The sequence below is a fragment of the Schistocerca gregaria genome, chromosome 2 (assembly GCF_023897955.1).
Source record: "Schistocerca gregaria isolate iqSchGreg1 chromosome 2, iqSchGreg1.2, whole genome shotgun sequence".
NCBI lineage: Eukaryota > Metazoa > Arthropoda > Insecta > Orthoptera > Acrididae > Schistocerca > Schistocerca gregaria.
Window position 1 is genome coordinate 151,743,040 of NC_064921.1, and position 26,276 is coordinate 151,769,315.

The 26,276-nt window shown below is 38.8% G+C and overlaps 1 protein-coding gene across 1 annotated transcript in view; it reads left to right on the top strand.

Annotated features, from left to right (window-relative positions):
• LOC126336575 (60S ribosomal export protein NMD3) overlaps positions 1 to 23,380 on the top strand; it is a 68,866-nt gene extending 45,486 nt beyond the window's left edge. The window contains exons 6-11 of the mRNA XM_050000430.1: positions 535 to 685; positions 6,316 to 6,458; positions 6,663 to 6,814; positions 15,216 to 15,331; positions 16,794 to 16,973; positions 23,055 to 23,380. Coding sequence (XP_049856387.1) covers positions 535 to 685; positions 6,316 to 6,458; positions 6,663 to 6,814; positions 15,216 to 15,331; positions 16,794 to 16,973; positions 23,055 to 23,250 — 938 coding nt within the window. The 3' untranslated portion in view covers positions 23,251 to 23,380. The remainder of the gene's footprint in view (positions 1 to 534; positions 686 to 6,315; positions 6,459 to 6,662; positions 6,815 to 15,215; positions 15,332 to 16,793; positions 16,974 to 23,054) is intronic.
• The last annotated feature ends 2,896 nt before the right edge of the window (positions 23,381 to 26,276 follow it).

Here is a 26,276-nt window from a genome sequence, read left to right on the forward strand (position 1 = left end):
AATAGCATAGTATGCTTTCATATAAAGCTGTACATTATCTGGCAACAGGATATAAGTTTTATTGGTAGTGTTCTGCCTTGTGAGCATCTGAGCACACATCAGAAATCTCATAGCTATTATAATAAATTTTATTCATCATCCCTCTGACTTCCCACCGACAGTAGGGCTAATCTGAGCTTGATGTACAACTGGAGGGAAGGATGTTAGAGAATGCATTGATCAGTGTGTAATTATATGCCAAATTTGTTCAGCTATTTGTTATAGAATCCATTCCAGGTAACGAAAAATTTTTAAGTTGATATTTACTGTGTGATGCACAGTTATCATCTACCATATATGATTTACATTTGTACCCAGTAATTACTCAAGGGAAAGATTACCATCTACATGTGAACTCTTCTTGTTTAAAGATCAGTTACTTGTGAAATTAGTGTCTTGTTGTTGTTTTTGTGTGATTTGCCTATTTTTTTTTTTTTATTCTGTAGCAGCTCAGTGAAATATTAGTGTTTAATTAATTGTTTTCCTCTTTCATAGAGGGGCTTGACTTCTTCTACACAACTGAAGGACATGCCCGAAAAATGATTGATTTCTTAACAACTGTGCTTCCCTGCAGATACCAACACTCTAAGAAACTGATTTCTCATGATATACACAGTAATATCTACAACTACAAATTCACCTACAGGTTAGTTTGCTATTATCATCTTTGCATTATAAAATTAATAAGTATTAATTAAGCTATTCAGTGTCACTCTGAGAACTTGGTGTTGCATATAAAATTCATATTCACTAAGAAAAAGTATTCTAAGTGCATTGCAACTCCAGTAGTTCAAAATACAGTGGCTTGTTTATAAAAGAAAAGTTTGTAATACACTCATGATCAGTTTTTATTTATCAGTATATGCATTTAATGCACATATATTTGTTTCAAAGGTTGGAGATCTAATATAAGAAGAAGAAACGATAGCATAGTTTGGCATGATTTTACGTTTTCGGTAGTCATGCAAATTATTACACATAATTTTTAATCGTGAGATGTGCCACTTATGAATGGTTACTTAAATGGGGATAGTTTCAATGGAAAATGAACAATTTGATTGAACACCTCTCTCAAAAATGTTTTATAAGCTCGAATGGTAGTAACTACATAATTTTACCTAAGTTTTAACTGCAAAAAAGTGCTTAAACTGCATGCAAGTTGATAAGCAATACTAGTAGTAAACATATGCAAGTCAATTTGTAAATGTAAGGCAATGGCTCTGTGATTGTGTCCTGAAATTCAGTGGGAGGATAGCAGGTGAGTTCCCACATCAGTTCTTGGAATTTTGTTCCCCACATGTCACTTCTCCTCCCCCCCATGAACCATGGACCTTGCCGTTGGTGGGGTGGCTTGCGTGACTCAGCGATACAGATAGCTGTACCGTAGGTGCAACCACAATGGAGGGGTATCTATTGAGAGTCCAGACAAACGTGTGGTTCCTGAAGAGGGGCAGCAGCCTTTTCAGTAGTTGCAGGGGCAACAGTCTGGATGATTGACTGATCTGGCCTTCTAACACTAACCAAAACGGCCTTGCCGTGCTGGTACTGCGAACGGCTGAAAGCAAGGGGAAACTACGACAGTAATCTTTCCCGAGGGCATGCAGCTTTACTGTATGATTAAATGATGATGGCGCCCTCTTGGGTAAAATATTCCGGAGCTAAAATAGTCCCCCATTCGGATCTCCGGGCGGGGACTACTCAAGAGAATGTCATTATCAGGAGAAAGAAAACTGGCGTTCTACGGATCGGAGCGTGGAATGTCACATCCCTTAATCGGGCAGGTACGTTAGAAAATTTAAAAAGGGAAATGGATAGGTTAAAGTTATAGTGGGAATTAGTGAAGTTCGGTGGCAGGAGGAACAAGACTTCTGGTCAGGTGACTACAGGGTTATAAACACAAAGTCAAATAGGGGTAATGCAGGAGTAGGTTTAATAATGAATAGGAAAATAGGAATGCGGGTAAGCTACTACAAACAGCATAGTGAACGCATTATTGTGGCCAAGATAGATACGAAGCCCACACCTACTACAGTAGTAAAAGTTTATATGGCAACTAGCTCTGCAGATGACGAAGACATTGAAGAAATGTATGACGAAATAAAAGAAATTATTCAGATAGTGGAGGGAGATGAAAATTTAATAGTCATGGGTGACTGGAATTCGGTAGTAGGAAAAGGGAGAGAAGGAAACGTAGTAGGTGAATATGGACTGGGGCAAAGAAATGAAAGAGGAAGCCGCCTGGTAGAATTTTGCACAGAGCACAACTTAATCATAGGTAACACTTGGTTCAAGAGTCATAAAAGAAGGCTGTGTACATGGAAGAACCCTGGAGATACTAAAAGGTATCAGATAGATTATATAATGGTAAGACAGATATTTAGGAACCAGGTTTTAAATTGTAAGACATTTCCAGGGGCAGATGTGGACTCTGCCCACAATCTGTTGGTTATGACCTGTAGATTAAAACTGAAGAAACTGCAAAAAGGTGGGAGTTTAAGGAGATGGGACCTGGATAAACTGAAAGAACCAGAGGTTGTACAGAGTTTCAGGGAGAGCATAAGGGAGCAATTGACAGGAATGGGGGAAAGAAATACAGTAGAAGAAGAATGGGTAGCTTTGAGGGATGAAGTAATGAAGGCAGCAGAGGATCAAGTAGGTAAAAAGACGAGGGCTAGTAGAAATCTTTGGGTGACAGAAGAAATATTGAATTTAATTGATGAAAGGAGAAAATATAAAAATGCAATAAATGAACCAGGCAAAAAGGAATACAAACATCTCAAAAATGAGATCGACAGGAAGTGCAAAATGACTAAGCAGGGATGGCTCGAGGACAAATGTAAGGATGTAGAGGCTTATCTCACTAGGGGTAAGATAGATACTGCCTACAGGAAAATTAAAGAGACCTTTGGAGATAAGAGAACCACTTGTATGAACATCAAGGGCTCAGATGGAAACCCAGTTCTAAGCCAAGAAGATCAAGCAGAAAGGTGGAAGGAGTATATAGAGGGTCTATACAAGGGCAATATACTTGAGGACAATATTGTGGAATTGGAAGAGGATGTAGATGAAGATGAAATGGGAGATATGATACTGCGTGTAGAGTTTGACAGAGCACTGAAAGACCTGAGTCGAAACAAGGCCCCCCGGAGTAGACAACATTCCATTGGAACTACTGACAGCCTCGGGAGAGCCAGTCCTTACAAAACTCTACCATCTGGTGAGCAAGATGTATGAGACAAGCGAAATACCCTCAGACTTCAAGAGGAATATAATAATTCCAATCCCAAAGAAAGCAGGTGTTGACAGATGTGAAAATTACCGTACTATCGGTTTAATAAGTCACAGCTGCAAAATACTAACACGAATTCTTTACAGACGAATGGAAAAACTAGTAGAAGCTGACCTCGGGGAAGATCAGTTTGACTTCCGTAGAAATGTTGGAACACTTGAGGCAATACTGACCCTACAACTTATCTTAGAAGAAAGATTAAGGAAAGGCAAACCTACATTTCTAGCAATTGTAGACTTAGAGAAAGCTTTTGACAATGTTGACTGAAATACTCTCTTTTGAATTCTAAAGTTGGCAGGGGTAAAATACAGGGAGCGAAAGGCTATTTACAATTTGTACAGAAACCAGATGGCAGTTATTAGAGTCGAGGGGCATGAAAGGGAAGCAGGGGTTGGGAAGGGAGTCAGACAGGGTTGTAGCCTATCCCTGATGTTATTCAATCTGTATATTGAGCAAGCAGTAAAGGAAACAAAAGAAAAATTTGGAGTAGGTATTAAAATCCATGGAGAAGAAATAAAAATTTTGAGGTTCGCCGATGACATTGTAATTCTGTCAGAGACAGCAAAGAACCTGGAAGAGCAGTTGAACGGAATGGATAGGGTCTTGAAAGGAGGATATAAGAACAACATCAACAAAAGCAAAACAAGGATAATGGAATGTAGTCGAATTAAGTCAGGTGATGCTGAGGGAATTAGATTAGGAAATGAGACACTTAAAGTAGTAAAGGAGTTTTGCTATTTGGGGAGCAAAATAACTGATGATGGTCGAAGTAGAGAGGATATAAAATGTAGACTGGCAATGGCAAGAAAAGCGTTTCTGAAGAAGAGAAGTTTGTTAACATCGAGTATAGATTTAAGTGTCAGGAAGTCATTTCTGAAAGTATTTGTATGGAGTGTAGCCATGTATGGAAGTGAAACTGGACGATTAATATTTTGGACAAGAAGAGAATAGAAGCTTTCGAAATGTAGTGCTAGAGAAGAATGCTGAAGATTAAATGGGTAGATCACATAACTAATGAGGAAGTATTGAATAGGATTGGGGAGAAGAGAAGTTTGTGGCACAACTTGACCAGAAGAAGGGATTAGTTGGTAGGACATGGTCTGAGGCATCAAGGGATCACAAATTTAGCATTGGAGGGCAGCGTGGAGGGTAAAAATCGCAGATGGAGACCAAGAGATGAATACAGTAAGCAGATTCAGAAGGACGTAGGTTGCAGTAGGTACTGGGAGATGAAGAAGCTCGCACAGGATAGTGTAGCATGGAGAGCTGCATCAAACCAGTCTCAGGACTGAAAACAACAACAACAACAACAACATGTCACTTCTTTCACCTGTGGCAATGTATGTCAATATACAAAATGGTGAGCTATTTAAGTTTTGGGACTCAGATTAAATTAAATTGTGCAGCAGTTATTATAGCTACATCATTTGACTTATTAATGTCTGTAAGTGAACAAGAATGTAACGAACAATTTAGGAAAAGACAGATTAATACTTATTGTATAGAAGACCTGTCATATTGCAGACAGTCAAAAGTAAAAGACTCTCCATAAAGCTTTCGGCCACAGTCTTCGTCACTAAAACACACACACACACACACACACACACACACACACACACACACATACATAAGCAAGCACACATCGTGCACACACGACCGCCAATTCCACCATCTTGGGCCGGAATGCAACATCACGTGGGATGCAAGCAGCAGTCTGGAGGTGGCGGAGAAGGGGAAGGGATAGTAGTGTACTGCTGGGGAGAGGGATGAACGATGTCTGATTCTTCGTGCGGCACAGACAGCGTTTGTCTCTCTCCCCACCCATACACTACTGTTCCTTCCCCTTCTCCACCCCCTCCAGATTGTTGCTTGCATCCCAACCATTCTGGCCCGAGATGCTGGAGTTGGCGGTCTTGTGTGTTTGTGTGTGTGTGTGTGTGTGTGTGTGTGTGTGTGTGTGTGTGACTGATAAAGGCTGTGGCCGAAAACTTTTAGTGTCTTTAATTGGGCCTGTCTGTAACTTAATGTGTCTTCTTTATGGTAGGTAGCAATCTGTCATTTCCTATATTGTTGATATTCCTACCTGGTGTTTTCATTGTTCAAGAATATTATCAATAATATTGTATACTATATTTTACAAAGCAAATTTGTTTCAGTTTACTCAACTGTTTTAAAGTGTTTACAGACACATAAGTTGGAAATAGGAATAAATTGTGGCTATTGATCTGCAATTAGATTTTGCCCATTTTCCATAATAATAGACCAGACAAAATTACCACTTCCAGTTTTATACATTCAACCTTGAAAAGTTTTGACACTATTTTTGGTCTAGTTCACACAACATGTATACTGTAATTACATAGAGATGAGATGTAGTAATTGTAAAGTGCATCTTAAAGCTATACTCTGTCTTACGCAAATGCGTTCTTGTCATTTTATTAATAGTGATGTAACATCATTTCAAGTATTTCCAGTCATGATTTGTCACCTTTTGTTTGTTGGCCGTATTAACTTTATCAGGTTTTTGTCTTCTGTTATGTCTTTATGATAATCCAATATGATTTCCAGCATAAAATCTTTTTCGGCTGGTGAGAAGTTTGAAGATTGCAGCTTTTCTGACTACTTTCCTCCATCTTTAGAAAACGACACCTCCAATAATAAGTACTGTGTATCTACAATGTATGATTACTATCAGCAGTATTACTATCTGCAGTTGAAGCACAATAATCTTGTTGATAGCTGATTGTACTGGTATAGCCAAGCATGTTTTATGCTAATCTAGATAAACACCGTACCTCCTTCGATGTATCCAAGTTTAGTGTTACGCAGTAGAATGGAGTCCTCAACAGAGTTCAATTTCGGAACTAAAGTCAAAATGTACTTCCAGTCAGAAGTGTTTATACAATCGGTCCTTGATGTTTTGCTTGTAAGTTTTCAGTATCAGACAAAGTGGAACCTATGTTCAAACTGATTTCTTTTTATTTTAGTGTGGAAATAGTACCTCTATCAAAGGACAGTGTGGTGTGCTTGCCAAAAAAGTTGACCCATCAGTTAGGAGGCATTAGCCCTATTTGCCTCGTATACCGAGTGACTAACTCCGTCCACATTATTGATCCTTCTACTGCACAGAGTAAGTTTTTGATGTCTGTCATCTTTGAGTGAATGTCCCATACATTGTCGTTGTAGTAAGACTTTTGATTTCGTTAGATTGAAAGAATAATACATTTTCCATTAATATCATAATTCTCAGTTTAGTTTTACCAGACCTATATTTTTTCTAAAATGGCTCCTTACAATGTAGTTTGCAAAAATAATGATTATTATTATATTTTAGTTGCTGAATTGAGTAGTACAAACTTTTGGCGACACCCATTTAACAGTATCTGCAATCCAAAACAACTCGCAGAATATATCGTCATGGATGTGGATATAATAAGAGACAAAGACCGGAAAGCTTTCCCAGGGCAAGGAGCAATATCAAACAAGGTAAGCCTATTAAAAGAGGAAATCAAAAAGTTGCAGCATTTATCCATTTTGTTACTATATTATTTTATTTATTTATTTAATATTATTTTATTTTTTAAGAGGGAAATAACCTGCATTTTTTTCCCTCACAAACGACTCGCACGAAAACAGTAAAACTTGTCACTTCTTGATGTAATCTCACAACATCGACACCTTGATTGCACAGCTGCTGTGGGTGCTTCTTTACAAAGTATTGTTTGACCACTGGCAATGAGTATGTGTGCTTCCACTGAGCTGACTGGTTCTTTCTTTCAAGACTGAAAAATAGCATCTATCTCAAACATTATCACAATCGATGAAAAGGAAGTCCCATTCAAGCTGTCAGCATTGCTTGGCAACATACATGATTATCAGCAAACATGGCACCCACGTGCAAGACACTTTTTGCATAACAACTTTTTGAACTCACTCGATCATTTCCTCAGACCAGCTAGTGCAGACCTGAGATTTTCTTGGTTTGTTGTCACATGACGTTCTGCCTCCTTTGAACTGTTGCACCCATGAATGCAAATTAGACAAATCCATGACACCATCACCACACATCTCACTCAACTGGGGATGAATTTCATTTGGTGGCAAACCATGCACATGGAGAAAATGAATGATTACTCGCTGTTCTTGCAATTAAAACATCGCCATTTTCAATATCGGGAACAGTCCTCACTCTTGCCATTCTGTTGTAGCTGTGTTTGCGTACAATGCTGCCATCTCTGTTACACATTCACGACAAGAGAACACATATTCTGAAATAAAACACACATTTCTCTCTGCTTGCAGTCCTGAGAAAAGAAGTTTTAGGTGTTACAACTAGAATGCATCTTGTAACTTGTAAGTTTACAGTCATTCATTGGTTGGGAAAATGTTTCCACAATATAACCTGTCTGTGAAAAGGGCACCCACAATCTTGGGAAACTGGTGTTGACTCGACTGTCATTAAATTAGATAGGGTTGTCCTACACTTAGAAGAGCAAAGTGAGGAAAATTATTGTGTAGACAGGTTTTATATAAGAGTTAGTCAGTGTTTTGAAATGGAAATCTCGTATGTTGCCATTTTATTTTATTTTCTATTACAATTGAATATTGACTGAGTGGATATGTGACTTATTTTAGTTGTATGGTTGACCATAACTTTAGAAAATTGGGCTCTTAAGGCAGAGAGGTAACTAAGAAGTAATTTATTTGCTGCCTGTATTTCAAGGCTGCTCCATTCTGTGCTTCAGTTTAGTGTAATGGAGAGTAGTGACATAGTTTAGTGTTAAGGAAAGTGAATCTGAGGTTACATAAAAGGAGATGATTTCTATAAGGAAGCTGAAAAGATACGAAGTAAAATTACAGAATTGTTGATGGATTATGGTTTGGTTTTGTTTTACCTCAAGTATATCGGGGGAGGGGGTAATAATTCTTAAAGCCTTTGTTAATGGGAAACAATGCCCAATTCTACAGCTAATACAACACTGTACTATATAATATATAATGAAACAAAGTCTACTTACTAAACAGTAGAAGACTTTATAGGCATACAGAAAAACTGTATGACTTGGTTTCCAACATACAGCAGTAGTAGATTGGAAAGGTACAGAGGAAACGGGGAGTGGGTAAGATGGGAAAGTCCCTCAGGACATGGATGGAAATGAGGTAGAGCATAATAGGGATTTTGTACAAGTTTTTATAGTAGGCATTATATGAGCATGTTTAAGATTGCAGCTTTTCTCAATTCACTGTATGTTAATGTTACTTATGAATTTACTTATTCTTTTCACAGTTGTTAATTGGCTTAGTGGCTCAGTTGTAAAGTTTTCCAGACTATGGATCCAAAGGTTTCATGCCTGGTCAGTCCTATATAGTGACAGACATCATGCACTCTGCCGTGGAATGACATAATCCTGTAGGTGGCAAATTAAATAAGTTGTCATCAACACAAAGGTTGGTTTGAACTCTACGGTACTTTGCTAGGTGTGGACCTAAAGGACTTGGTGCACATTGCCTTCCTCTAGCCGTTGAACTAGTCCATTCAGCCAGTTATAGGGGGCGTATAGTTTAATCTGGATTCTGAACCACCATGCAACTGAGCAACTTTCTCATTAGAAAACCTTGTCAGAGGTGAATGACTTGGTAAGTGACAGATAAAAATCATAGTACTGGCCAGGAACTGCAAGCTAGACCTTTGGGTCCATAGTCTGACACTTCACCACTGAGTCACCGAGCCAATTAACAAATATGGAAAAACAAATTTTCATTTACATGTAACATTAGCACTTTGTGATATGCTGATGTTTTACATATTGTGAAACAATCTTATTCTAGATAAGGTCTCCCTGATAGTGTCAGTGTGATTCCATTTGTAAGTTCTCAGAAGGAACTAGAACTCTGGTGTGCATATCCAAGTGTCATTTATTCACTGAGACTGGTGGCACAATATTTCAGCAACACGGGAAATTCTGTGAATATCATTTGTTTAAATCTTCTTGTGGTATGCAGTCAGTACTATCACAAATATTAGGAATCAATTGTGGTGGCATTAGTGAATCATGAAAGAAAAACTTCAACAGTATTGCAAAAGACAGGGAAGTTTGATGATTTTTTGAGTGACAAAGAGGAGTGGCAGTATTTTTTAACACCTGGGGTTGTAAAATTCTCTTAATATGCCATCTAAGATAGGAGACAATAGCATTTAGGACATTGATGTTAATGAAAAGAATGTAGATTATATTTTTTTAGTGAATAAGATGCAGCATTATTTGCTTTTAGGTTGGTTTTGAAGTGAAAATTCATTTAAGCAACAACAATGAAAACAAATTGGAACACTTAATCACAGAATCACTGTAATAGAATTAGAAGCAATATATGAGGAAATTAAATGACACTGTCAGTATACACAGAGATTCAACTGAAAGAGTATATCTGTGAAGGGACAGTTTACAAGATTACTGTCTCCATATCAGAGGCCAAAAATCACTTTTAAGCTCACTCTGAAAGTTATCCAGAAATAAATAATAGCAATGACAGTTGGCAAACACACTGACAGAGTAACTTAGCAATGACACTTTTGTTGCATGCTGTGTTACAAATCAGGTTAAATGAACTGTGTACAGCTTACATACAAGATTTCTACCATGGCGTTATGACTTTTTTTGCCATATTATTTGTAATTCAGTAGTTGAATATAAAGGGTGGACAGAATCAGTCTGAAAAACTTGTAAGGCTGTTTAATGGTGAGCTCTGCCAACAAATAATTGTTAAGAAAATAATTCCACATGTTGCACCATTTCTGAGTTAATTAGCATTGGCTAATTTCAATCAGGCCATTGGACGTGCAAATTCAAGCAGCCTGCCAGATATAGCTAGTCAGTTTTTCTCTTAGCGTAGATGACATTGCACAAGACTGCTCAGCCCTTGGCTTTGGTTCAGTCCTTACTATCATCCCATGTTCACTTTTTGTGTCACTCTCTTGTTCAGTTTTAGGAAGCAAAACGAAAAACATATTTGATAACTCTGTCCTGGTTGGGTCTCATTCATTTGCATGCGTGAGGCCCTGATTGGCTAACTTCAGTTAGCCCAGAGACAGTAGCAGTGTGTGTGTGTGTGTGTGTGTGTGTGTGTGTGTGTGTGTGTGTGTGTGTGTGTGTTTCTATGGCTGAGGAAAGGCTTTGTCTACTTTTAAATGTACTTTAACGGCACCTGTCTTCTGCCACTCAGTGCCTCCTGTATGTGGTAAGTAGTAGTCTATCCTACTTCATACTGCAGTTATTCCATCCTGGATTTTCCATTAATTGATTTTTAGTTGTTAATCTGAGTTTCTTGCACTTGTGCATAAGTTGCATTGGTGGTTTGTGCCCAAAGATGATGATGCACTTTGCTCCCCAAGAAAAACATTAACAGCAGATAGAAAATCAGTGCATTGCTCATGTTATTGTAATCCATAATATAAACAGACTGCCTGTTCATATTACTGCAGCATATGCTAGTAATAACACCAAAACATGTGCCCCAAATAAAGTATTACTTTGCAGAATAAAAGAAATTAAGATGAATTGCAATTCTATTCACGCAAAAAGTAGTAGGCCTCCTTTACTAACCTTTTTCAGCAGCAGTGATGTAACTCTCTTTCATTTGCATCGCTGTCATTCGATGTGGTTTTCTACCATTTGCACATGAATTCCATTTTTATTTTCTTCATGTTTGTAAAGTTTTCAGTCACTCTTTTACTGATGTCAGGAATTCCTAAAATGAAATCTCATTCGATAGGGAGCACGGAAAATGCTGATATTATTCTTTGTTCCATAGCATTCCTTAAAAGCTTTTGATATGTGAGACCTTAACTGGCAGCAAACCCGTAAGTTATTTGAACAGCTTTTGATATGTTTCAGTGATGGAAAAAAATGTTCTGCTTCTGATGTGGTCATTGTAATTGTAGTTATTGCTTTCAAGAGTTTCAGAGATTCTCCCGACATATCATGAAGGTTATTATCTGTTATGTGATCCGGCAAGCTCAAAGCTCCATTCATACTTTTGTACACCTCTTTTCCATAAATAACAGAGTTCTGTTCAAAGTTTGTTAGCTCTCAAAAAATAATAGCATTCAACAGCAGCTCTAAAGAAATTTCTGGAAAACTGGAAGAGTAAGTAGTGGATTTCTCTGGTAGAAAGAGAGGGGCTGCAACTAGTTGTCCAGTGAATTTGAATCTTTCGTTCACCTTTGAACTTACATCGCATACGCCTTTTGTGTTCCACAGCAGATTACACATCACTCCTCCATTTTCAATTCTTCCTCTTCTATGATATTCATCCAAATCTGTTGTATTTTCAACTGTGCCTTCCGTAATATTTGTAATTTCTTGCTCAAAAGCTGTCAGCTGATGTTGTGCATAAGGTAAGTCAATATCATGTTTCTGTAGCTGTGTGTACAAAATATCCACATAGATCATAATGTTATGAAAAAATGAGAGACAAAAAATGACCTTTTATCCTTCAAAATCTTAACTAAGCTGCAGGCTTATAGGACTGTATTTTCATTACCCAGTTTTTCCCTGATGGTCATATTATTCAAGTTCTCGAAAATACCTTCCCAATATTCAAGAACAGTATTGACTCTCCTTGACCTGAAACTCCAATAAGTAGACACTAAATGTGGTGAACATTTTCACACTATTTCATTAAGGACTCTTGTTCTTTGTGGAAATGCTGAAAAGGAGCTGAAAAGTCCCTGAAATTTGGTGAAAAATCAGATTCAACTTGTGACTAATAATGAATGTATGAAACATTGTAAGTTGTTTCCTTAGCAAGAGCCTGTGCCCTGCGTGACAAATCGCTCATGATTGCTGCATCATCGTATGTTTGTGCTATTAGTATTTATGGACAATTCTCTAAATGGCAATTTATCTGTTCTGTGATGTACATTGCCAAATATTGGGCATCATACTTTTCTGATGCTGTGATACCCCAAAATCTTTTAACAGGTTTTCCATTAATGATATGTACCTATATACTATAACCACCTACAAAATGCAGGCTACATCACTGGTTTCGTCAGCTATTATTAACAAAAACTCTACACGTGTCTTTACTTTCTAATGTCTTCTGGGCAGACTTCACACCCACTGAAGGTCATTCTGGGTGGCTTTAGAGGTTGCTTTGGAAACTGTTGCTTTTTCTAAATGTGATTTTAATACAAGGTCTAATTCTACAGTGGAATTAATAAAGGCATGAAAAATTTTGGGATTGGAACATGATTCCATCTCGTGTCATCTGAGGGTCAAGTTCCAACACACCACAGAAACGACTACAGGTCATAATTAGATTTAGTATGTACCTGTTTATGGGTGACTTTTTGGTTGTTTAGTGGCATGGGCTTTCTGTACCCATTGCCTAATTGGGTAGCCTATTTAAGTTTCCTAGGCATTCAAAATGTTATTCATGTGGATTGAAGAAAGTTCGTGCTTACTAATTTTGTCACAGAGGTGTTGAATGTCACAGACTCCATGTTTAGTCAAAAGCTCCCCTAGTAATAAACAAGAAAAACAAAATAAGTTGTTTTTCAAATCGCAACCACACAGACATTCTTGCTTATATACAGTTTGGAGTTAAACTTTCTACCAAATTGGCAACTTTTCATTTCAAATGTCTGCGAAATTGTTTAAGTACCTAGCCTCCTCATTTATAATCTTTCTTCAAAATTGTGTAAATTGATGGGTTCAGAGAGCAAGGAAATTATGTGTTTCACTGTTTCATATATTCACTTCTTGTCTCAAAATTCTCTACAGCCACGCTAAAATAATGAACACAAGGAACAGGAGATAGTTATTTCACTCACAGTTACATGTGATCTGTTAATGAGGTGCAAGAGTCCTGCTTTGTTCAAAGATGTGAAATCTTCAGTTCTCTTCAGAAGGAAAGTGGAGGGTGGGCCACTAATAGCATCTGCTCTGTCGGGCCTTAGGTACCGGCTATGTTACAAAGTTTTGGCAGTGTTTCTTTATTTGTTGTGCTAAAAGTAGGGTGGTTTAATTTTATATCTCATAATTAAGAATTTATTTTGAGGAGTTAAAGGGAACAGCCCTGGCATTCACTTTACTACTAAGGGAAACCTCAAAAGACCTCTATTTGAGCCGCTGATGTTGCCACCGTTGCTTGCTGCCTCTGCGTCACACATTGCAGCCGCAAACTGCTCCATCAGTTGCACCGTGCTAGTAGGTACCAGCTGTGGATGACTCTGCATCTCACGTCCGCGTGCCCTGTCGTCCTCGCTGCGTGGCCAGGAGGCACTGTCTCGTCCGTGTATCGGGGGCGAATGCTGCTCAGTGCACTTCCACCTTCCTCGTCTATTCCTAGTTGGCTTGCCTGGGGTGTTTATATGCACAAGGCCCGTATATGAGAACTGTCTTGATAAACTTTGCTCCCGCACAACCAAGACACCCAGGTCGCCATTTACAGGCCCAGTGCAGCCCAAGTTGCTGTCGACACATTTTTGTCCTATTCAGCTACTTTTGGTACTTAGAGCCCAAGCATTTCAAAGAGGTTAATGGCACGCAACTTAACAATTATTCGTGGGGGTAGCGCAAACCTGCAAACTTATGCAGGAGCTGCCCCTGATAAGTTACATGTTAAAAATCTTGAAACAACATTGGAAATATCTGGATGGAAAATACATAAAATAAAAGAAGGGCAGCCACTTGCATGTAGCAAATTGATGCATTGCACACAGGAACAGAACAGTTAACCCTAGCTTTCAAGCTCTTGCTCTTCTTCTAATGAGAGTACACACATTCACACAGACACCCAAATGGTATGTGTGTACTCCTATTAGAAAAAGAGGAAGAGCTTGAAAGTGACTGTTAACTTTTTTCTGTTGTGTGTTTCTAAATGTGAAATAAAAACATGCACCATTGTTAGAAGTCCACATTAAACAATGGGGCCCCCTATAACTAGCTAGGATAATCAGTCTGAACCTGAAAAGCATTCTGCATTCAATAGGATCACAGCTAATAAAATACTATTGTGGTGAAATCAGCTTTTGGGTGGTGCTACATTTCCAAAGATTCCACATGATCACAGGTTTTTGGAACATCTGCTTGTTATAGTCACAAATAGACACAACAAAAAGATTGTTATAAATAAAGCTTTTGGCCCATAAGGCATTGTCAAAATTACACACACACACACACACACACACACACACACACACACACACACACAAACTGCAGACTCAGGCAAGTGTGTGTGCGCGTGTGCGTGTGCGCGCGCGCTGCCTGCGTGCCTGCCTGTTCGTCGTTTATTTTATCCTTACGGGCTGAAAGCTTTATTTGTAACAGTCTTTTTGTTGTGCCTATCTGCGACTCACCGTCTATGCTGTATGGTGAGTAGCAACTTTCCTTTTCATAATATTTCACATTCGTTCCAGGAGTTTCCATAGTTTGTTTCTTACAGTGGTAATACTGCAACTTCGAAAGGTGGATTTGAGATACCTAAAGTAAAATTTGCATCTATTTATCTACATAATTTACCAAAAGCTTCTTTAAATGTCACTCTGATGTGAGAGTCCCTTGTCTCCATTGTTCCTTTACACCGTTCTTTCTTGGACCACAGGCGAAAAAAATATTTTTATAAAACAATTTCGAGGAAAAACTAGACAGTCAGAAACATTCCAAAAAATTTTATCATGTCTGTCGAGCCTGTTGTTTCGCTAAAAAATACATAATTATCTTTGATAAAATATACGTAATTACTGTTTACTATCATTCCACTTGTTTTTCTTATTCGTGTTTGCTGAATCTGCTGTGTTAGTTGTTTTGTGAGTTGCGTCACCATAATCTTTTGGTGAATATGGTATATGCTTTAATGTTTCAAATCAATTAATCTTTTTCAGCATACAATAGCTGATGTGTGGGTGGTAAGAGCATCAGAATTGGGAATGACAGAAAACACAATCCACACTCGGACTCATCTTGGCCACATATTGAAGCCTGGAGATTCTGTTCTTGGGTACTTATTAATTTACACAAATTATTTTATATGTATAAAAAATTGTATTTCGGCTATTTAAATGGAATACTTTGAATCCTAGTTTTAGTTGCATTTGTTTTCTCCTCATTTCTGAAAATAATTCCTAGCCAATTTGTGAGGTCGTTCTTTCACCTTCTAGCTATTTCCGCCCATGAACATCCATGGTAAATCATCCTTGTGTAATATACTTCGTGAATTTGGCAAGAACTGAAACCAGATATAGAATGTTAATTGCAACTAATATTTTTGAAATGAAGTATTATAACATAGCAATCAGTTGTCCTTTTCTTGCAGGTTTTATTCAGCAAATCTAGATTTCGGCTGGTGCCTAGCCACTATCAGTACCATTTCATAGTATCAGTGTATGTTCTAGTATGTCAGTCCCCTATTGTTCGGGTTTCTGTCACAGTAACTTCGAGACTAATGTATTATGAAGTTAGGTTTCGTTATCGATGTGTTCTTCGCAAAACCTACCTTCATGATACAGTAGTCGTGAAAGAGCTGTAACAGAAGTCTGACCAACAGGGGACTGACATACCTGAACAAGCATTGATACTATGAAATGGTGCACTGATAATGGCTAGGCATTAGCTGATATGTAGATTTGCCAAATAAAACTTCCAAGAAAGGGATGACTGATTGCTGTGCTCTATCATTTGAAAGTCATAAAACAGTCGTTGAATGGACCCACATTCATAATGGCAGGTAACCTGATCGATTGTTATAGCTTCCAAAATTTTTTTAAAATGTGTCATTGAAAGTTTTGAAAAGATGATGCACATTCCTCCAGAAAGTTAGTCTTCTTCTTCTTCTTCTTCTTCTTCTTCTTCTTCTTGGTTGGCTCTACAATCCTTTAAGAACCTTGGCCTCCTGTATCACCTGCCTCTATTCTTCTCGGTCCATCGCGTTCCTTCTCCAATTTCTTATTCCCATCTCCTTTAGATCTTCTTCCATATCATCCAGCCACTCTGAGTCTACCTCATCTCCTTCTCCCGTCAGGTTTTCCCATAAAAACTTTCTTGACACTCCCAGTTTATGGCATTCTCTGTACATGTCCTGCCCATCTTATTCTTCCCTGCTTAATTTTAACAACAATATCCGTCTGTCCAAAAAGTGTTTGTAGTTCTACATTTGTTCTTACTCTCCAGCCATCTTCCTCTCTCACTGCTCCAAAAATCCTTCTCAGTATCTTTCTTTCCCATCTCAATAACCAGTTCTCCTCCTTTAATGTCAGTACTCAGCCTTCTGATCCATATATTACTATAGGTCTTAATATGGTCATGTATATTTTGATTTTTGTATTCCTTCTAACATTCCTGGAATTAAAAACATTCTGCAAGGCAAAATAGCGAGTTAGTATGGCCAGTGATTCTGTCTCAGAAAATTTCTAAAATTTATTTCTTATGTGCAAAGTGTACGATTTTTTGCATTACGTTTCCAGGTACACCCTTGCAGACAGTAATGTAAATGATCCAAATTTAGAGAAATTGGATGCTACAAAGATACCAGATATCATTCTGGTGAAAAAATATTACGGTGATAGGAGCAGTCGCAAACGTTTGCGTAACTGGAAACTTAAACATCTTGCTGAAGAAAGCACTCATATCAACACTGAAGCCAAGTGAGTATTCTACATTTAGAATTTTTTGGGCTATTTTTAGAAGCAATGCTACATTTTGTGTGTATATACTGTTACTGAAAACAGAGGTTTTACACTTGCCATATGTGTGTTCCATTTACAGCAGGGTTGCTAACTGTCCTACATTGTAATGGATTTCCCATGTTTGGTGGTAAAAACATTGTTCATATAGACCTTGTGTGGGACACTAAAAACCTATATTTTACCACTGATTTATCCTATTTGTGCAAATCATTTACCAAGATTACATCAGTGTTAGGGTTGTGTTTCACTGATCAGTATATTAAAGTATGAATTCATGTTACAGTATGGTCAAAGTCTGAATTTGCCTCTGTCAATTATCGAAGTAACTTGAATATTATACATAGACATTAGGCATCAGTAGACAACTGTCAGTACACAACAGTAGTTGTTTCTTGTACAGTTATGGTTCACATCAAAATAGTATGTCTAATTCACCTCCTAAGTGAGTTAATCATCTTTATAATATGTATAGATTTAAAAGAAGAAGTACTTGCCAAGCAATGGCATGGATGACACATAAAAGGTGTGGAAATGCACAAGCTTTCTGAGCCAGTGGCTCCTTTTGGCAGAAGGGTGAAATGTAAGGGAAGGAAGATGAAGGAAAAGGAGTGGTGGGATTTAGGAAACAGAAAAGTCACCTAGAATCCTTTGTCATGAGACACTTATCAGATGGTTGAGAAGGAATTCAGCCAAGAGGAGGAACCAATGGCTTCTAAAGCTTGTTGTGCGTTTCCACACCTTTTATTTTTTCCTGCCACCGCCTGATGAGTAAATTTTTGATCTATCCGTATTATATTGTCAAGCATTGAATATTTTCACCAATATTTATGTTTATTTAGAAAGATGGGAAAATTAATACAGTATTTTACAATAACCTAATTAATATAACTTTTATGGTTACTACATTGTGCATGTCCTTCTCCTAATAAAATAGCAGCTGATCAGTTTATCTGTAGCGACAAGCAATTTCATGTTGAATATGCTGAGGATCTTACAAATGGTATCATAGATGGCACTATACTTCCAGAACTAGTGTAATTCATTCCTGTGCGTAGGTTTAACATTATTAGAAAAAGGATAGATTGCTACCCACAGTAAAGATGATGTGTTGAGTTGCAGACAGGCACTTCAAAAAAACTGTTACGCGTTAGCTTTCAGCAAAAATCTTCTTTGGAAAAGAAAACACACACACATTCACAAAGCAACTGCTACCACTGACAACTACGATCGGAATGTGACTGTCATGTGAATAGCAATGTGGAATGGGACAGGGGTAGGTGCAATGTAGGGAGGTGGGTTGGGGGAGAGGGGAGTGAGAACAGAAAAGGAGAGAGCAGGGAAGGGGAAAATATGGGTGGGTACATTGGCAGAGAGTGGCACAGAGAGGTTTCCTCTTCCCTGGTCCTCTCCGTCCAGTCCCCATCTGTTCAGTGGGAAGTCAGTGATGACCTTTGTTCCAGTGACCACTACCCCCTCCACGTTCACCTACTAGATGGAGCATTACCTGAAGAGAAGCCACCACAAAGGATGGTCAGCAGGGCTAACTGGACACTTTCCAGCCAGCTGGCTGTGTTGGAAGACAGCACACAGCATCCAGGAATGGGTGGACCACATCACACCCATGCTTCATCATGCTGCTAACTTACCCATCCCAAAGTTCTCACTTCATTTTAGGAGGCAATCTGTTCCTTAATGGACCAGTTAGTGCCATTCAGCAACCCAGCTCAAGCATATGGTTTGTCAGTGGACCCAACAGTAGAGAAGCTCACAGCATTTCAGGTCACAAGAGCCAAGGCTCGACATATAGTTAAGGAGATCAACAGATAGTTATGGCAAGTGTTCCTTGATGCCATAAACTGTTCCATTAGTTCAGCAATAGTATGGAAAGCCATCAGGAGAATTTCTGGTAAACACAATCATTTGCCAATAGCAGCAGTGCTGAAATGGGTTTTTCTCCAAACAATGCCCAGAGACTACATCGCACAGATGCTGGCAGCGCATTTTGCAAACGCTACTGCCAGTGCCAGCCAGCATTCAGCATTTTGCTGGTACTATGCAACTGCAGAGAGAGGCAGGTTAACTTCAGATCCCAGAATTCTGAGCCCTACAACAGCCGTTTCTCCATGTGGAAGTTGGAATCAGTACTGTCTGAGATGTACAATGGTGCACCCGATCACAATCAGATGCGGTACTGCTTGCATGAACATTTGTCAGGAGTGTCAAAGAAAATCCTCCTCTAATGTTTCAATCTTACATAGTCTACAGGTAACTTCCCTACTTGTGGAGAGTGGCAATTCTGAGACCTCTCCTCAAACCAGGAAAATAGTGCACATGTCCCAGTAGTTCCGGAACATTGCCATAATGAACTGTGTAGGGAAGGCTCAGGAGTGAATTGTTAACAATTGTCTCATCTGGTTGTTAGGGACAAGGCAACTCCTTAGCTGCTCTGTGTGGGTACGAGATTTCGGTCCACTGTTGACCACCTGGCTCTATCAGTGGTGGCTATTCAGCAGGCTTTCCTGTGTAAACATCACTGTTTTACTATATTGTTTGATATCAGCAAGATGATTACAGTACCTGGAGACACAATATTCTCAAGCAGCTTTATCAATGGGGCTTTCATGGCCACCTTTCCATCTTCAAATGGTCCTTCCTGTTTGTACACTAGTTTAGGTCCCAAGTTGGTGATGTGATATCAGATCATTTTGAGCAAGAAAATGGTGTTCCTCAGGGCAGCACTTCGTTACGTTCTTTGCCATAGCCATAAACAGTATCATGATTACAGTCAGGACTCCGGTTCAGTGCTCCTTATGTGTGGTTGATTTTGCTGTTTTCCATTCCTCCTCCAATGTTAAAATAGCACCCATCAGCTGTAAGTTACAATGCAGAGATTAGAGTAGTGGGCTACAAAGACAGGTTTTCGGCTTTCTGCAGTGAAGTGTGTGTGTGTGTGTGTGTGTGTGTGTGTGTGTGTGTGTGTGTGTGTGTGTGTGTTAATTTTAATTGTTCTAGTCATATTTTTAATTTACCTGACTTACATATGAGGGACATCATTCTACATTTTAAAGACTGAGTGAGGTTTCTGGGTCTCATTTTTTACTCTAAACTGTCTTGGTTACCACACCTGAGAGACCTGAAAGCCACATCTCTGAAGGCACTGAATATTATCAAGTGCCTTAGCCACAGCTCTTGGGGAACAGGCATGGCGCGTCTGCTCCAGTTTCACTGGGCTTTTGTGCATTCACAGCTAGACAGTGGCTTCATAGAGACGGATCAGTGAGCCCATCTTACCTGAATATTATTGACACGACCCACCATGTGGGGATGTTTGTAAACCCTCATCGCCAGTTTTGTAATATTCTCGTTGCTATGGTTGTAAAGGCCAAGTTGCCACTGTTGTTATGGTAGGCCGCATTTGAGAGTTCTGGTGCAGTACGTTGCTAAGACGATTTCTCCCTGCCACTATTACAAAGCTATGCCGCAGGGTCGGGTAACCCAGTCTCTGTGCTGATGCTGGTAAACCACCACTCACCATCCAGCAGCAACTCCTCATGGTGCATCAGGCATGCAAAGTTCCTCACAGCTCCAACTTCACCAGTGTACCATGTTGTTGGTCAACCACCTCTGGAATGCTTTTTTTCCGATCATCCACAGGCAACAATGCCATTTTGGATCCGCATGCATAGGCTGGAGTCACTTGGTGTGGAGCATGTACATCCCAGGGTTTTAACCATCTTCTACCGTGGTGGCAGCAGAGGCCCAGGGTGATTTAAGATTTAGTTCAGTACAGGAGAGATTACACTCCTGCATGTGTTTTTAATACCTTTTATCTTCCATTGTAAATGAGCACCACAATTCTACAGCTGTGGATAGGTCAAAACGGGGAGACTCCATTGGTTGCTCTGTTGTTTTCCCAGATCGTATACTCAAAGTCCGACTGCCTCAAGACTTACCTGTATTCGATGCAGAAATATATGCGATCTTGCAGGCACTGGAACAGATAAGACGTTCTTATAGTGCTAACTTTCTTATCTATTTCGACTCTGAGTGCCCTTCACTCCCAGCAACATTTGTACCCAGCAGATAAAGTAGTCTAGAATATCTAGGGCACCCTTCTCCAACAACAACATCTAGGAAGGAAATGTGCTTCTGCTAGGTACCAGGGCACATGGGTATTGCAGGGAACGAAAGGGCAGATGTTGCAGCTTAGGAGCTTTTGTGTAGCAGTGTAGTGGGCTATCCTCCTGCATGCTATCGCCTCACTGTTGAGGTACAGTGACAGTCATGTGTCGATCGGAGACGAGCAGCTAGAAGTGACTGATAATGAGTTGCATCTAGTAAAACCCATTAAGCAGCAGTGGCGTACTTCCTTTCAGCCACAAAGTAAGGATGAGGTCTTCTTTACTTTTCACATAGACCACAGCCTTATGGTGCATTCCTTCTTGCTCTGGCGAGAGGATCCTCCATTGTGTGATCTTGTGGCTTACAAATCAGTGTGCACCACATTTTATTCGACTGTGTTTTATTTTCTGACCAGAGGACAGCTTTAGATTTGCCGGGAGACCTACCCTCTGCTTTAGGTGATGTCAAAACAAATGTGGTTAGTCTTTTACAGTTTTGTGATGTGGCCAACTTGTTTCCTAAAATTTTATGAATGTGTTCTGAATATGTAATAGGGTGACTGACTCACCGATGTTTCTTTCAGACATAGTCAGCCAGTCACATTTCCATGTGCCTTTCTTTTAGCTCTGTGTTTTTACTCCTGTTTTGATCCCATGTGTAGTACCTTCCACCCTTCTCCATTGTATAAAGGCCTGTAAAGTAGTGTTTCCAGACACTTGGGACTTTGGTCTTGGCAAGAGATTCATGATAAATGCAAACTAAGTCAGGGTCGAATGGTGTAGAGTACTCTCTGTAAAGTGAGATTGGGATTCCATCCAGACTTGGTGACTTACTTGTACATATGCCGTGGGTTCAATATTTTCAATGGTTTTTGTAACTTCATGTGATACAGAAAGTTGCACATAGGACCGTGTTTTGCATGTCAGGCTGTAACAGAAATGGTTCATAATTTCTAACATTTGCTTGTCATTATTAGACATCACACTTACATAGCCTAGAAAACCACATAGTTTATAGAAACAAGTGACAAATAATTACACAAAAGTATTAATTTAGAAATTTTCTGGAGAAATACATAAAATCAACATAAAGAATTATAACTAATGTTTCTCTGAAAGAGTGTAGGATAGGTCTGAAACAGAGTTCGGATCTATTGTAACCAATGTTGTCTACTGTGCTGTTGAATGTGAAACATTACACTTTTATTTACTTCTGAACGAAGCTCATTATCTCTGTAAGAATATATTATCTTTAGAAGCTTGTGCAATGGCTGTGGGTTGTACATAAGAAATCTATAAACATTGCACTAATCTTTGAGTTGGTTAGATGATGCTTAAAGTTTTGGAGAATGTTTTCAGGACCAGTGTTTGAAAACTTGGAACATTGTCAGTATAAATCAAACCAATGAGAACATTTCAATGTTTGTTTCACCTACAGCCGAAAATATTATCTCGACTTATTCTGCCATTGTGCCTTGAAGTAACCTGTTCTGAAAGCACTCTACTTGTAACAAGTTAATTATTTCAAAGCTGACTTACTGTCTACCTAGACTAACCTCAGTGGTGTACTCATACTCAGACCATACTTACAACTATAAGCAGTTGTAATATATAATATCAGTTACACTAGCATCTGACAAAATTTCGAAAATAAGTGGAAAGTTTCATAGGAATTACAGTGCAGTGCAGATATTTCAAATCCCTGCCTTAACTGCCCTGATTTAAATTTGTCATTCTTATGAATAAAATCCAAAAATCCACAAATATTTTATCACGTCATGTATTACGGCAAATGAATTGAGACAGTATTCCATTGTAGGTTGCTCTTTATGTCTTTCATTGAGTTAAGTAACATTCTAGATTCAGTGCTAACAAAATAAAACATAATTATGCTAAATTCAATTCAATTATTTTTCAGTGATTATCATGAATTCTTGGATGATTTGGAAGAAGATCCAGCATACAGACAGAATGTGAATATTTTCCGTGATCCATCTAAAGACATTCCAGTTGATGTTGATGATATTGAGGACTTAACTATGCCTCGTATAACACTAGATGAAATGCTGGATGATTTACAAATTATGGATGAAGAAATGGCTGATGCATCCTAATTTCCTTAATTTGAATATGTATGCTGTCACTAAGAGCCAAAAAATATATATTTGTTAATTCGCCTGAACATTATTTTGTTGTATATTGTTGTAAAAATGTGCATATTTTCATATGAAAATTTGACAATAAGACTGTTGAGTCAAATACTGCTCATTGCTCTTTATAATGGTACAGAACTCACATTATGGATTTTGTTTTGCACAGTACCCAACATAAGAATGTCTCAAAACATTAAACAAGGTAGATGTAGCTGATGCAAAATTATTTAGTATTTATTGATTCCAAACTGCTATTCTCTTTTTTGAATAAAAGGAAACTTCACTTATTCTCAGCTGTTAGTTGATGAGCCGCGAAGGCTGTTATTTCTAGTTACAATTCACACAGCAGGATGTTTGACCAAGGTGGTGACTTGTCTGGAAAATTGTGAAAGACAAAAAGGGGGGGAGGGGGGGGGACACTGAGAAGGGAGTTCAGCTGTTCAATTATGCAAAGAAATGTTCAGAGTTCACAACAGTGAGTTATTGTAATGTTCGTTGCTCGATCACGGGTACCTCCAGAATGCTGGCCAACTTTGAGTTTCTTTGTTATTGGCTATTGGTTCTCAGGCTCCATGTCAATTTACAATTGCAGTGGAGTGTAACATGTATGTTAAAATGTCTCATCTAATTAAGAATTCACTATTCACATACAAGCAAAGGCAGATTTTTAATTTTTTTTAAAATGTTGGCATTGAATATTCAAACTTCATTGTGGGGGATGGGGGAACAACCACCACCACCTTTGATGCAAAGTAATACTTTGCCAATTTTCTCTCTGTGTCAAGCTTAAAGTCTACAATGCTCATAGTGTGAAGTGTTTCCAATTTGAAATGTGACACATCATTTCTAACAAAGTATCTTGATACTACAGTCAAGTGACAGCAGGTTGAAGTGTGTTCCTGTGATAATTTACTTAAGATTATCACACAAAGTCTTAGCATGGTGCAGAATGGTGATGGACACCGGTAAGAAATGAATTTCCTGGGGGCAGCAGAAGCTTACGGCTCACAGAATAGTTGCTAAAACTGTAATTCCTTGCGGAACTCACTAACAAGTGATGTGACAAGTCAAATAATTTCATTTATGGCCATGAAAATTAGTAAAGTAAAATGTGATCTCACAATAAAGCTTGATTCAGGGAAATTAGGAATTTCAATTTGGAAATCTGTTGTGATATTTGAATATCAAATCAAAATTAAAGCTTATTTGAATAGTATCAGTAATTTGAAGGGAAACTGCCAGACAAATTTTAAAATACGGTTGAATCATGAAGTTTTGAAAAGTTAGAAATTCCATTAGCAATATACAATGGAAATAAAAATAAGTCACTTCCCCTGCTTCTGCTGAAGGAACTTCAGAAAATTATAGAAGTTAACGGTTCAGTTGGATTTTTATGTCCCTGTGTCAGTCTGGTTTAGTTGTTCATGTTTCAATGACTGGTAAGTAGATGCTCCTTTTCTGCCAAAACTATAGCATATTATTTTGAAACGGAATTGCAGTATTTTGTTCAGCCTTTACTGGGCAAATCCCAGCAGAACGTTGCTTAGACAACAGTGTGGAGAATAACTTCGAAAATGGAACACTTAGATAACAGTGAATATGACGTTAAGTGGGTTTTCCCTAAGAAGACAACTAAAACTAATTGATACTTCTTTTGTGTACCAAAAAAGGTGACTTATCTTACACAGGGTGAACATTAAGAAAACCAACAAACTGCAGAAATGGATTCCTGACTGGATGTGGAAGAAAGAATGTCCTACAAACATGTGTCCGGAAAAGGATGATGTGGGTGCAATGACAATATATCATCTCAGAACACACTACAGAGCTGCATTGCATCCACATCACAACATATGTTAAAAGTGGCCTCCATGGTTTTCACACTTCGCATTATGGATTTCCGCACTCTTTTGCACATTCGGCCTCTCTCGGAATAGCATCACGGGCATCATAAACACACTGTTGTCTGCATGTCAGGAACTAGTTCAGCATACTCAATGCTTTTCAGATGCCAGCAGAGGTAAACATCCAGGGGATTTAAGTCCATTGATCTAGCACACCATGCTACAAGGCCTCTGCAACCTATCCAGAATCCGGGGAAGATTATCTTGAAATATCAGTGACCTTTAATGCAGAAGTGGGATGGTGCTCTGTCATGTAGAAACCATGTAACCTCTCTTATTGCCAAAGGCACAGTCTCAAGCAGCCGAAGCAGATTATTCTGCAGAAAGTTCAGATATATTCCTTTATTGAAGCATTGTGTAATAATAACCAGCCCAAGCATTTGATCGTCAAGAATCCGTGTCCACACATTGATGCTGAACCAATGCTGATGAGATGCCTCAACCATTCCCTGAGGCTTATCTGAAGCCCACAGGTGATGATTATGCAGATTGACGATGCCAGTTCTCGTTGCTTTGTCTAAAGAGGACTGATGACAGAAATCCCATAATTTTGATGGTCTGGTGGAAAAACCATCAATAAAATCCTTCCTGTAGAGGGAAATTCGCTTCTGATAACCCTTTCTCTTGTTTCAGGTGATAGGGATAGTAGCAATTGTCATGCAGATTACACATAATCGTACTTTGGCGTACACCATGTTAGCAGGCCACTTGCCTGGAGCTTGAACCTAGGGTTCATCTTGGTATCCTGTAGAACCCAGTCCTCCAAATCCGGTGTACTCACAGTCCGCCATATCCCTGAAACAACTTGTGAGCTCACAAACACCCAAAAAGGGACTGAAATGTTGTGTGATGTGTTTGGTGTCTGTAAAAGTACTTGTTTTTGTATAGCCGTGCTGGCACTCGACCATTTCCATCTGTTTGACCATACACACAAACACTATCTCAGCTTTTTCCCAACATGAATACCAGACTGTTCTGCTGCCTGTACAATGCTGCTTTACACCCACATTGTCTCCAGTATCATCTATCCCTTTGTTTTTCTTCTTGTCTTTTTTAGGCAAATGAGCTCATTAAAGGATTTCT